Here is a 14,680-nt window from a genome sequence, read left to right as displayed (position 1 = left end):
TGACGTGGCAAGTGACAATCTGCATCTGGTGCAGGCAAGTGACATTTTGCAACTTGTGGCGAGTGACAATCTGCATCTGGTGGCAGGTGATGTGGCAAATGACAATCTGCAATGTGTGGCAAGTGACAATCCGCAACATGTGCCAGGCGAAGTGGCAAGTGACAATCCGCAAAATGTGGCAGGTGACAAGGCAAGTGACAATCCGCTACGTGTGGCAAGAGACAATGCAACGTGTGGCAAGTGACAATGCAACGTGTGGCAAGAGACAATGCAACGTGTGGCAAGTGACAATGCAACGTGTGGCAAGAGACAATGCAACGTGTGGCAAGAGACAATGCAACGTGTGGCAAGTGACAATGCAACGTGTGGCAAGTGACAATGCAATGTGTGGCAGGCGACGTGGCAAGTGACAAGCTGCATCTGGTGGCAGGTGACGTGGCAAGTGACACACTCTGGGCTCCCACTGATTCTGCATTATGGCGAGTTGAACCATTTCATTTTATATAACAATGTAATAATATAAATAATGCGCTTCAATCATCCTGACACCCCTGTCATGAAGGGGGGTAGACCTTCCTGAGGGCAAGTGGTTAAATAACATGCAACTTATGCATGGGCATTAAAAAAAAAAAAAAAAACTCCATACGCTCCCAGCAACGTCGTTTTTTCTGCCCGTGTGCATGAGCCCCTAGATGTGGGTTTTTCCTGGATAGACATTTAACAGGTAAAACAGCTCCCATTTTATTATGGCATCTCAGCAATGAATTGTTTGTCTGCCTTGAATGCGAGATTTCTTCAGTACTGCGATAACTTCAGGAAGGATGTGAAGAAACCGTGTGCTGATTTACTAATGACTCTCTGGGAAGGTTCACATCACAGGCAGAGCTGGGGGCTGATCTGATGCAACGCACAGCCTTCTTGGTACATCCCTGTCCCAGCAGAGAGAGAGTCTTCATACGTCACAGGAGAGTCTGCATACATCACAAAAGAGTGTTCCTCTAACCAAAGAGAGTCTTCTACAACAAACAAGACTCTTCATATAATAGAGGCGATCCTTCATACAAGAGAAGAGTCTTCATACATCATTGGAGTCTTCATATATCAGAGAAGCCTGCACACTGCAGCATCTGTACCAAGCAGTCTACCCTGTACTGCCAGTATGGGCTTCTTTACCCTCCAACCCACCATGGTGTCCATCATCCTCTCCGGGCTCCTATCTGTGCCGTCCGTCACCCCACATACAGCAGGTAAGTGCCCTCCAGATCAACATCTTATCTTCCCTTAGGCTCAGTTGTCCTTGAAGGACAGAAGGTGACTGATGCTGGAAAGGACGTGAAGCGAGGTAACGTAAGCCTTTCAATTACCATAAACGACACAGGAATGTATATGCTGTGCGACCGGTTATGTCTCATGTATTACATTACATCTATTATACTAGAGGAAACGGGGGTCAATGATGACTTGTGCATAGGTGAATTCTAGATCTCTGTCTAATCTTCTATCTATCTATCTATCTATCTATCTATCTACCTACCTATCTATCCTTGTCTGTCTGTCTATCTATCTATCTATCTATCTACCTACCTATCCTTGTCTATCTATCTATCTATCTATCTATCTATCTATCTATCTATCTATCTATCTATCTATCTATCTATCTATCCTTGTCTGTCTGTCTATCTATCTATCTATCTATCTATCTATCTACCTATCTATCCTTGTCTGTCTGTCTATCTATCTATCTATCTACCTAACCTTGTCTGTCTATCTATCTACCTATCCTTGTCTGTCTATCTATCTATCTATCTACCTACCCTTGTCTGTCTACCTATCTATATACCTACCCTTGTCTATCTATCTATCTATCTACCTATCCTTGTCTGTCTGTCTATCTATCTATCTACCTATCCTCGTCTGTCTGTCTATCTATCTATCTACCTATCCTTGTCTGGCAATCTATCTATCTATCTATATATCTATCTATCTATCTATCTATCTACCTATCCTTGTCTGGCTATCTATCTATCTATCTATCTATCTATCTACCTATCCTTGTCTATCTATCTATCTATCTATCTATCTATCTATCTATCTATCTATCTATCTATCTATCTATCTATCTATCCTTGTCTGTCTATCTATCTATCTATCTATCTATCTATCTATCTATCTATCTATCTATCTATCTATCTACCTATCCTTGTCTGTCTACCTATCTATCTACCTATCCTTGTCTGTCTACCTATCTATATACCTACCCTTGTCTATCTATCTATCTACCTATCCTTGTCTGTCTGTCTATCTATCTATCTACCTATCCTTGTCTGGCAATCTATCTATCTATCTATCTATCTATCTATCTATCTATCTACCTATCCTTGTCTGGCAATCTATCTATCTATCTATCTATCTATCTATCTATCTATCTATCTATCTACCTATCCTTGTCTGGCTATCTATCTATCTATCTATCTATCTACCTACCTATCCTTGTCTATCTATCTATCTATCTATCTATCTATCTATCTATCTATCTACCTATCCTTGTCTGTCTACCTATCTATCTACCTATCCTTGTCTGGCTATCTATCTATCTACCTACCTATCCTTGTCTATCTATCTATCTATCTATCTATCTATCTATCTATCTATCTATCTATCTATCTATCTATCTACCTACCCTTGTCTATCTATCTATCTATCTACCTATCCTTGTCTGTCTATCTATCTATCTACCTATCATTGTCTGGCAATCTATCTATCTATCTATCTATCTATCTATCTACCTATCCTTGTCTGGCAATCTATCTATCTATATATCTACCTATCCTTGTCTGGCTATCTATCTATCTATCTACCTACCTATCCTTGTCTATCTATCTATCTATCTATCTATCTATCTATCTATCTATCTATCTACCTATCCTTGTCTGTCTACCTATCTATCTACCTATCCTTGGCTGGCTATCTATCTACCTACCTATCCTTGTCTATCTATCTATCTAACTATCTATCTATCTATCTATCTATCTATCTACCTATCCTTGTCTGTCTACCTATCTATCTACCTATCCTTGTCTGGCTATCTATCTATCTACCTATCCTTATCTATCTATCTATCTATCTATCTATCTATCTATCTATCTATCTATCTATCTATCTATCTATCTATCTATCTATCTATCCATCCATCTATCCTTGTCTGTCTATCGTTCCGTCACATTGCAGCTGCAGTGCTGTCTACCATTCAGAAGCATACGGCATGTATTCCCAAGGGAATGTAATTATAGATCTACCAGCAGAAGGTTGATTGTCCAGTACACTGGGGGGGGAAGGGAGGATGGCGGAGCGTGTTCTTTATAATAAAGGTACATTCAACCAGCAGACTTGTGTTTGTTCAGGCAGCAAATCAGGTCTAAATGTCAACCCCCACCCAGAATGATATTCTAGTTTTGGGTGGGCACTCGTGTGTTAAGTCACCCATCAGCTTCGTATTTCTTGGGGACCCCAGGGCTAAGATTCCCCTGTGTTAGTTTGTGCGTACTCCCCGACCCCCCCAAGGTCGTACAATGTCAGTCTTTTGCAGCTGTTGTTAGTCTGTTCTTCAAGTATGGGGAATGACCCAGGGAGAGTGACTTCATCATTTAGAGGTTTTCCTTTATTTTCACCTTGTGATCCTGCAGGTGACTCACTTCCTGTCCTAAGGTGACAACATTCGCTCATTGCACTGTATCTATATGATCATTGTCATCCTGGGCTGAATTCTTTATTTACAAACACTCTCACCATCTCCTTAAAGGAGTTGTAAAGGAGTTGTAAAGGCAGAAGTTTTTTTTTTTTTTATCTTAATGCATTCTATGCATTGAGAAAAAAAGCCTTCTGTGTGTAGCAGCCTCCCCAGCAACCCCTAATTACCTACCTGAGCCTCTCTCAAGCAATGTCCATGAGTCTCTAAGCTGTCCGGGACTCTCCTCCTGACTGACTGAGACACAGCAGCAGCACCATTGGCTCCCGCAGCTGTCAATCAAAGTCAAATCAGAGGGGAGAGTGGGCAGGGCCAGGTTGGGGCTCCATGTCTGAATGGATACGCGGAGCTCTGACTTGGCTTGGGTGCCCCCATTGAGAGCTGCTGGCTGAGGGGCACTCAATAGGATGGAGGGACTAGGAGCAGCAAAGAGGGAGGATCTGGGCTGCTCTGTGCAAAACCAACTGCTCAGAGGAGGTAAGTATGACATGTTTGTTTGTTATTTAAAAAAAAAAAAAAAACTTTACAATCACTTTAACCACTTCCCGCCCGGTCAATAGTGAATCGACGTCCGGGAAGTGGTTTCATTATCCTGACTGGACGTCTATTGACGTCCTGCAGGATAACAGCTGCCATGCGCCGGGGGGGCACACATCGCGACGATCGATGATGCGGTGTGTCAGTCTGACACATTGCTACACTGATCTCGGTAAAGAGCCTCCGACGGAGGCTCTTTCCCACGTGATCAGCCGAGTTCATTCATGTCACAATGTAAACAGAAAAAGCCGCTGATAGACGCAAGTAGGGGAGAGCCGATCGGCTGCTCTTCTGACAGGGGGGGTTTGTGCTGATAGTTTATCAGCGCAGCCCCCCCTTGGATCACTGCACAGGACCACCAGCATGCCGCCCAGGACCACCAGGGATGGGCATCCACACTGGACCACCAGGTATGCCCCCTAGACCACCAGGGAATGCCAATTAATGCCAAGGCAGCTGCCAATCAATACCCAGGCAGCGGCCAACCAGTGCCAATTCAAAATCCCTGCCAGTGCTACCAGGGATACCCATCAGTGCTGAATGTCAGTGCCCATTAGTGCCCATCAGTGCCATGTATTGATGCCCATCAGTGCCGCCCATCAGTGCCACCTGTCAGTGCCTATCAGTGCCCAACAGTGCCGCCTATCAATGGCACCCATAAGTACCCACCATTGCAGCCTTTCAGTGTCCATCAGTGTTGCCTATCAGTGCCAATCAGTGCCCACCAGTGCCACCCATGAGTGGCTATCAGTGCCGCCTATCAATGCCTGTCAGTGCTGCATATCAGTGCCACCCAACAGTGCCGCCTACCAGTGCCCATCAGTGTCTCATATCAGTGCCCATTGTCAGTGCCTGTCAGTGCCACCTCATTGGCGCTGCCTTATCAGTGCCGTCAGTGCCGCCTTATCAGTGCCCATCAGTGAAGGAGAAAATTTACTTATTTACAAAATTTTATAACAACAGAAAAAAAAGAAAAACTTGTTTTTTTTTCTAAATTTTTGGTCTTTTTTTATTTGTATAGCAAAAAATAAAAACCCCAGAGGCGATCAAATACCACCAAAAGAAAGCTCTATTTGTGGGAACAAAATGATAAAAATTCTGTTTGGGTACAGTGTAGCATGACCGCGCAATTGTCATTTAAACAGCGATAGCGCAGAAAGCTGAAAATTGGCTTGGGCAGGAAGGGGCGTAAGTGCCTGGTATTGAAGTGGTTAAAGTGGAACTTTAGTCAGAAAAAAGTCCTGCTACATCACGTCCTGCTGGCCCCTTTTGCAGGTATAGCATACAAAATAAGTGTCTATATCAGTGATGGCGAATCTTGGCACCCCAGAGGTTTTGGAACTACACTTCACTGTACAGAGTGCATGGGCATCATGGGAAGTGTAGTTACAAAACCTCTGGGGTGTCAACAGGGGCGGACTGACAACTCATGGGGCCCCCGGGCAATATAAGATTATGGGGCCCCTCTGGCTTACAGATGGCCACCACGCCAGGAGGCAGTGCAGAGGCAGGGCAGCTAAAATCTTGGGATTTTCACATTAAAAGCATGTCAGTTTCGGACATATCAGGGACAGATCTAAAAAAAACTGATTTTTACATACTGTCCCTGGTTTTACTGAGCCTGGCAACCCTGATGGGGCCCCCTAGTGGCATGGGGCCCTCGGGCAGTGCCCGAGTGACTCAATGGTCAGTCCGCCCCTGGGTGTCAAGGTTTCGCTATCACTTTAACTGTTTAAAATGTAGTAATACACTCTCAGGCCCCGTACACACGACCGAATTTCTCGGCAGAATTCAGCCAGAAACTCGATCAGAGCCGTATTCTGCCGAGAAACCCGGTCGTGTGTACACTTTTGGCCGAGGAAACCGACGAGGAACTCGTCGAGCCAAATAGAGAACATGTTCTCTATTTCCTCGTTGGTCAATGAGGAAACTTGGCTCGCCGAGATCCTCGGCAGGTTCACAAGGAACTCGACGAGCAAAACGATGTGTTTTGCTCGTCGAGTTTCTCGGATGTGTGTACAGGGCCTCAGCCTGTTTTGCACATGCTCAGTTGCTTTTCATTTTTGCTATTGTGCTAAACAATCAGAGCCACTAGAGGCCATTCTGCTGCTCAGGGACTCTGGGCTCCAGCAAAATGACAGCCCCCTCGCAATAAGAAACAGGAGCCATGATGGAGGCGATTTACTGCATATACTAATCTTGGTAGCATATTTATCAATCTAGAATGCATGTTCCGTGCTAAGCAACATTTACTTTTTAAGTTGTTATAGGTAAAGTTCCACTGTAAGGCCTTGTACTCACGAGCAGACATGTCCGATGAAACCGGTCCACGGACCGTTTTCATCGGACATGTCTGCCCGGGGACTTCTGTTCGATGGCTGTACACACCATCGAACAGAAGTCCGCGCGTCCCGGGGCGTGTCCGTGCCGATGACGCGGCGATGACGCGGCGACGTGGGCGGGCCTGCCTTTTAAATGCTTCCACGCATGCGTCAAAGTCATTCGACGCATGCGAGGGATGGCGGCTGGCCGGACATGTACGGTAGGTCTGTACAGACGACCGTACATGTCCGGGCGGACAGGTTTCCAGCGGACTGTTTTAAAGCAAGTCCAGGAAACAGTTGTCCGCTGGAAACCTGTCCGATCCGCCCGAAAATGGTCCGCTCGGGCCTACACACGGCCAAACATGTCTGCTGAAACTGGTCTGCGGACCAGTTTCAGCAGACATGTTTGCTCGTGTGTACGGGGCCTAAAGCGGAGTTCCACCCTAAAATGGAACTTGCTCCCACTTCTAGGCATAGATACTGGAGCCACCCACGGTTATCTATGCCCCTCCTAGCACCCCCCCCCCCCCCGTCCCCCGTCTTCTGGGAAACACACAAGATTCCCTTACCGAAGATGGCGGCGGCGTCATCTGACAGCCAGGTGCTGACATCACGGGCACCCAGCAGCTGCAGTATTTGTAGCTGCTGACTTAAAAAAAAAAAAAATCGGCGGGCCTCCGCTTTAACAAAGTGAGAGCTGTTACATAGGAGGTGAGGTTGAAAAAAGACACAAGTACATCAAGTCCAACCAATTTTATTTATACTGGATTTCTGGTAGTAGCAAAAAGTTTTTTTCTGTGGTTGCTGAAAATGTACTTACAAAAAAAAAAAAATACAAATAATAATAATAATAATATAATAATAAAAAAATAATAATAATAATAATTAAAGAATAAATATTATAATTATAAAATAATAATAAAAATAATAATAATAAAAAAAAAGAAGACTAATGTATCCACCGCATCTGAGGACTGGTAAGCTGCAATATTTTTACAATTTTGGGCTTAGATTCAGATATACATTAATGTTCTATTGCTTATATTTATTTTATGATAATCTACCGGTATGTTGGTTACTCCCAATGAGTCAGTGACCTAGGCAGAGATGGATTTGGAAAACAGGTTTGGTTGGATTTGTCAGGTTTGGTTGGAGTTAGGCAGTTCTCAGTTCAGGCACTCTCTCGTGGAATCACTACAGTTTGTCTGAAAAGTAAAACTCTCTACTTGTCATAGGTGTGCTGAGAGTTGGGAAGATTCCCCTGCTCTGGTCTAGGATAGCAGGTAAGACCCCCATGAGATTGAGACAGATCATGTAAGGGAGATGATACATTTAAGTGGTTGTAAAGACTTGCATATACCCAGTGACTTGACTGTCCTGGTGATACACCGAGATGAAACAAATCATCCTACATAAGTTGTACCTGTGTATCTACAGCACTCTATTCTCTACAGCCAGAGTCCAGAATTTATACAGCTTGTCTGAGCATGCAAAAAGAATGGAGTAGGGACCTAAAGTTACACTTTGCAGAGCTCAGTAAGAGCTGATTGGAGGGAAGGAACACCCAGGAACAGAGCTAAGGCTTTCATTCACAGGATGTGTGCTGGCGATCCATTCCCGTCACCCTTTTTCTCTTGGTGTCAAGAGAACTTGTCAGAAGTGTTTAATGCTGATAGCAGCAGACAGAAATTACACTCAGTGGTTTGGATTGAGACAAGTACACAGTATAGAGAGATATGCTTTGTTCATAGTTCATGCCAGAGATTTACAACTACTTTAAGAGTAGATGTCAACTACCCAAAGTTGGTGTACAAATGTATCTAATGCTGAAAATACAATGGTACATAAAGCAAACTATCATATACAGTCCTGAAAGTAATCCTTGGTATGCCAGCCCTCACAAATAGCCAAGCGTGTGTGGTAAATAGGTACCCGATAAAAAATCTGGGGTCAGAATCGAGGGAGCATTATAGTGTACCTGACGCATGGGGCTGAGCCTGGAGATGAACTTAAGAAAAACTTTGCTAAACAATGTTTGCATTCTTTGAAAATGGACATCTTTAGGCCCTTTTTACACAGACGGACCGTTCTGGTCTGCCTGTCAGTTTTTTCGGCGGACCTGAACGGGCGCTCCATGCAAGTCTATGGGGCGACGGATGTCAGCGGTGGGTGACCATGTCTGATGAAAATGGACATGCTGTCCGTTTTCGTCCGATCTCTCCATAGGAATCGGCGGCGCTCGACAAGCCCCGCCCCGCTCAGTGAGCAGAGAGGGACTTGTCATCCGCCGGCTCAGCGGAGATCAATGGAAAGATCTCCCAATGAGCTGGCGGACTCCGCTGCAACGGATCTGCCACGTGTGGAAGGGGCCTTACGCTAAATAGTGTTGTAGATTTACAAAACATTAAAAGTTCAGTTTGAATTTCTATTTCTTTGGCCTTTTCTTCCCCTCAGAATATTACAGGATTATAGAGCTAAACCAGGAAAAAAGTTCCATTGGCCTTAGTATAGAGGGGGGCTTACTTCGCTCCTACATGTACTGCGGTGTCAGTAAAATGTAGTGGAATATAGAGAGGCCCGGAGTTAAAAGAAGAAAGCATGCAAGAAGGGACAGCATTACAGGGCTAATAGGGGTTGGCATAGGAAAAGGACTTCTGGTCAGTGGGAAGCATTCTTTTAAAAGTACTCACGTGATTGGTGGTTGGGGGCTGGATAAGGTGGGGCTGCAGTAAGGGTATCTGTAGGAGGGTCTTGGAAGTCATCAGTTGGATTAGAGAGTGCTTGGGACAACGGCCAACTTTCTGCCCTAATTGAGTTCCATGGCGAGTTGTAAATTGTTGGGGATTACTTTTTTTTGGAGATTTTGTCATGGCAGCTGGCGGGGTACAAGGTCCTGTTATGGGGTTTTTTGAGTATAAGGAATATGTACATTGGTAGGGACCCGTCCTGGATACAGTTTCCATTATTAGGGTTGGTGGTACCTGTGTGTAGTTGTTTGTCTCCAAGTCAGTGTTTGTTGCGGCTGGAGGCCTAAGAATTTTCAGTGGTCACACGGGTACAACTTTTGGCAGAATGTACTGGATGTTCATATGTTTATATATTGATATGTTTATATATTGATATGTTTATAAGTTATTTATAATTTTTTAATAAAAGGCTGCTATGGCCATTGTACTCCATTCTGAGTCTCATGTGGTTATTCTTGGAAAAGGTTAGTGGAAGAGTGGTGGTCAAGCAGTTGGGAGAGGAAAGCATCTTTTATACCCTACTCATGGGATAAAGCAAATCATTTTACACATAGTGTAAAGCAAATAAGGTTATTCTGGTGGCCGCAGGACTGGGACAAGGGGTGGGCAGTAGGGCAAGCTTCCCAGGATGTGTAGCGGTAAAGGGGACACCCACCTCATGTTCTAGATAGGTGGCTGGCAACCAGTGGGCTGTCACAGCATGCACCAACATACCCACATTGTGCATTTGCAATTACCTTTTAGCTGCAAGAAAACAGGTAATTGGCCACACATGTGCAGCACGTGTTCAATACCACCCATAGGCAGCCAGAGCAAGAGGGCAGAGAATAGGTGTAGGGTGGTACATCCATTCTACATCATTCATTAGCCGTAGAGGAGGTGGCACCGTTCCACATTCTTGCCTTGGGTGCTGGACGAACTTGTCCCAGTACTGGGTGGTGGCATCCATGTGCTACATGTTTTTACTGCAGGACCTGTGTACTATTCGCTAACTCAGGGGTCATCAAACTATGGCCGGCGGGCCAGATATGGTTCGCCAGGGTGATTTACCTGACCCGTGGACTGCTCCTTTAAGATCGCAGCACTGACAGGTTCAGACAAAGGGTGGGAACTTTTGAGTTAAGAAGCGGGTGATTGGTTATTAGGCAGCAGGGCGGTCCCAGCAATCAATCACCTGCCTTTCACTTGCAAAGTCTCACCCTTTGTCTGGACCAGCCATGCTTTGCATCTTGTGTGATTAAGGTAGAAGAGGGGAGGGAGGGTGCTGTGATGTTATAGAAGAGGCATCGTAATACCGCTGGAGGGCTCTGTGATGGGGGATCTGTTATGTAGGAATCTGTGATGGGGGGATCTGTGATATAGGGGGATCTGTTATGGAGGGCTCTGTGTTGAGGGAGTCTGTAATGGGGGGATATGTGATGGGGTCTCTGTGTTGGGGAAGTCTGTGAAGGGGGGCTCTGTGATGGGGATCTGTTATGGAGGGCTCTGTGTTGGGGGAGTCTGTGATATGGAGCTCTGTGATGGGGGATCTATGTTGGGGGGATCTGTGATGGGGGAGTCTGGGGAGTCTGTGATGGGGGATCTGTTATTTGGGGCTCTGTGATGGGGGAATCTGTTATTTGGGGCTCTGTGTTGGGGATTCCGTGATGTGGGGATCTGTAATGGAGGGCTCTGTGTTGGGGGAGTCTGTGATGGGGGAATCTGTTATTTGGGACTCTGTGTTGGGGGAGTCTGTAATGGGGGATCTGTGATGGGGAAGTCTGTGATGGAGGGGGATCTATGATGGGGTGGATTTGTTATGGAGGGCTCTGTGATGGGGGGTCTGTTATGGGGGAGTCTGTGATGAGGGGAATATGTGATGGGGCATCGGTGATAGGGGGCTCTGTTATGGGGGGCTCTGTGGGGATCTGTGATGGGAGATCTGTGTTGGGGGATCTGTGATGGAGGGCTCTGTGTCGGGGGAGTCTGTAACGGGGGATCTGTTATGGAGGGTTCTGTGTTGGAGGAGTCTGTAATGGGGGGTTCTATGTTGGAGGAGTCTGTAATGGGGGATCTGTGATGGGGGTTGTGTGTTGGGGGAAGCCTGTTATGGAGAGGAGTCTGTGATGGGAAAGGGGGGTTCTGTGATGAGGTGATTCTGTGAAATACTAATAAGTTTATGTTGATTAAAATTGTTCTTTATTTTAAATATTGTATTGTTTTTTACCTTTTTTTTTTTTTTTTTGCACGACAAATAAGATGTGTGCATAGGAATTTGTTCATATTTTTCTTCAAACAATAGTCCGGCCCCCCAACAGTCTAAGGGACTGTGAACTGGCCCCCTGTTCAAAACGTTTAAGGACCCCTGCACTAACTGAACTGTCAAGTTAAAAAATAAACACTTGGAAAATGCATGGCAGCACGCATGCACCACCCATACCAGCAAGTGTGCATTATGCACACCTTACCATGTCCAATGGTGTGAATGGGCCCTCAAAGGAGCTGTAGCATTATGATTTGTTCTTGGTACCAGAAACCCCAAGCCTACTAGCGCTGGACTTCCATCATGAAGAACGCGTGTCAGGTCCTATTGTATTGATTGTCGTTTTTTCATTCCTTCCGTTTTCAAAGGAAAAAGGTAGGTGCTGTTGCATATAATTATCCAAGCCATTTGTGGCTTTGAATCATTTTAAAGGCTAAGTTAACTGCATGTAAGGGTAGGTAGACGACACGTCCGCCATGCTCCCCTCCTCATTGGGTGCCAAGTGTGGGTCACATAGGAGGCCTACTCTGGGATGGGTTCTTCTGGCCTACGCTAGTGACTTTGGTTAGAGTCACTGCTTCACACATGGGGTACCTTTACTTAACAAACAACAGAACTCTAATAAACTCTCTCAATGTATTATACACCACTACGATCACTTGAGCATTTAGGAGGGACACGCAGAGCCAATGCCTTCTCCATCTGTCTAGCGTATAACCGCACCCTCACTCCTAGTAATAGAATGGGGCCCCAGCCCCGCTATGCACATAACGCTGACTCCATGGGGTTTATTTACCTCTGCAAGGGCAGTTGCTCCAGAGCTTAGTAAATGAGGCAAGGCTTGAGTACCCAAACACGTGCAAGGAAAAAAATAATGAATTTTTGCTTGCACATGATTGGATGACGGAAGTCAGCTGAGTTTCTGCTCATTTACTAAGCTCTGGAACAACTGCACTTGCTGAGTGCATTTGCACTTTGCAAAGTGCGCAGTCTTTTTCCCTTTAGTAAATCAACCCCCATGTGTGCACTTCACTTAACGCTCCCTCTTCTGTACCTGTGTACAGGCTGAGGACCTCTGCGGTCCTGGCATGCTCCTGTTGCTCTGGAAGACAAACCTGCTCATGGAGAGAGTGCTGAGAACAACTCCTCCTGCTAGAAACTGTTCCACCTGTCACATGTACACACTAAGAGCCGGTTCACATAGGCGTGACTCGTCAGGCGACTTAGCCGCCTGACAAGTTGCGCTCCGTTCTGTACAATGGAACCGTTCTAATAGGAGCGACTCAAGTCGCTTTGACTTAGAAAAAGGTTCCTTTACTACTTTCGGAAGACTTCAGGGCGACTTTCATTGACTTCAATACAGAAGTCATTTTGCAAGTTACCTCTGAAGTCTTGGGCAGATGCCTTGCAGAGTCGCTCGGCAAGTCTTGCTGCCCCTGTGTGAACCGTGCTGCCCCAGTGTGAACCGTGCTGCCCCAGTGTGAACCGTGCTGCCCCAGTGTGAACAGTGCTGCCCCAGTGTGAAGAGGCTGCTAAAGAAACCTTTGTTACGCTTGGTAACCACTTGTATCTTCACACTGTATTACCTTTTGTACCATTATCTTCATACCCCAATGTGCTTAGTGACCCAAGCTGTGGACTACTGTATATGTGCCGGTTACTTGCTCAACACTGCTTGAATAACTTCAGACCAGGCAAGGACAAAGTTTCAAAGTGCATGATGACATACAAAGGTAACAGTCCAACATAAAGTGCAGTCTTTGCTTAACATCCCTAGTTCCTAACTTCAGTTTAGTGGCTGCCCTAGCATACCTGCATAGGATTATGCCCCGTACACACGATCGGAATTTCCGATGGAAAAAGTCTGACGGACTTTTTCCATCAGAAATTCTGACCGTGTGTATGCCCCATCATTCCGATGAATTCCATCAGAGTTTACATAGAGAACATGTTCTCTTTTCCTCCAATGAAATTCCATCGGAATTCCGATGTGAATTTGGTCAGACAAAGGTCCGATTGTGTGTACAGGGCTTAAAAATCCATACTTGGCAGAGTCTATAGGAGTTTTTTCAGGTAGGACTGTAAGTCCCACCAATCTCCCCATATAGCGGGCACTCTGATATTAGCATGACGCTGGTGGACTTTGGTGACAAACAATACATTTCCCTTGCCATGAGCCCCCTGGGTGCAAACCCTTGTTCCTTTTTTATCACACAGAACCAATGGGCTGGACCCAGCAAAGCCCACCAATACAAAAACCCAGGACATAACACTACCCTTCCCAAGATGGCCTGCCTACACATGCATGTGATTGTTTGGGATGAGGAACTGTGCCCACTCTCTGAAAACTGTGAATGAGCTTCTTGTTTTTGGGCAGGATGGGCTAACAACCACAGTATGGGCTAGATTCAGGTATGTCGGGGTAATTTTGAGGCAGCGTAACGTATCGCATATACGCTACGCCGTCGTAAGTCAGAGAGGCAAGTGCTGTATTCACAAAGCACTTGCCTCCTAAGTTACGGCGGTGTAGCGTAAATGGGCTGGCCTAAGCACGCCTAATTCAAATGTGGAACAGGGGGGCGTGTTTTATGTAAATGACTCGTGACCCGACGTGATTGACGTTTTTCACGAACGGCGCATGTGCCGTCCGTGGACATTTCCCAGTGTGCATTGCTCCAAAGTACGCCGCAAGGATGTATTGGTTTCGACGTGAACGTAAATTCCGTCCAGCCCCATTCACGGACGACTTACGCAAACGACGTAAAATTTTCAAATTTCGACGCGGGAACGACAGCCATACTTAACATTGGCTAGGCCAGCTATTTGTTCTAATAACTTTACGATGGAAAAAGACTTACGTGAACGACGTAAAAAAATGCGCCGGGCGCACATACGTTTCTGAATCAGCGTATCTAGCTCATTTGCATATTATACGCCAAACTCAATGGAAGCGCCACCTAGCGGCCTGCGTAAATATGCATCCTAAGATACGACGGCGTAGGAGACTTACGCCGCTCGTATCTTAGCCTAATTTAAGCTTATCTGGTTTCCAGAATACGCTTAAATTTACGACGGCGTAGATTCA

At 45.6% G+C, this 14,680-nt stretch overlaps 1 protein-coding gene across 2 annotated transcripts in view; it reads left to right on the top strand.

The window, feature by feature from the left end:
• Window positions 1–870: 870 nt before the first annotated feature.
• The window catches only part of EMB (embigin), a 56,690-nt gene continuing 42,880 nt past the window's right edge, over window positions 871–14,680 (top strand). The window contains exon 1 of one of the 2 annotated variants that reach the window (XM_040339212.1): window positions 871–1,247. In XM_040339212.1, coding sequence (XP_040195146.1) covers window positions 1,160–1,247 — 88 coding nt within the window. In that variant the 5' untranslated portion in view covers window positions 871–1,159. The remainder of the gene's footprint in view (window positions 1,248–14,680) is intronic. The other variant, XM_040339203.1, reaches the window with a different exon arrangement.

This window comes from Rana temporaria, chromosome 1 (genome assembly GCF_905171775.1).
Source record: "Rana temporaria chromosome 1, aRanTem1.1, whole genome shotgun sequence".
Lineage (NCBI taxonomy): Eukaryota > Metazoa > Chordata > Amphibia > Anura > Ranidae > Rana > Rana temporaria.
Note: the sequence above shows the minus strand (reverse complement) of the source record. Positions and strands in the feature narration are given on the sequence as shown.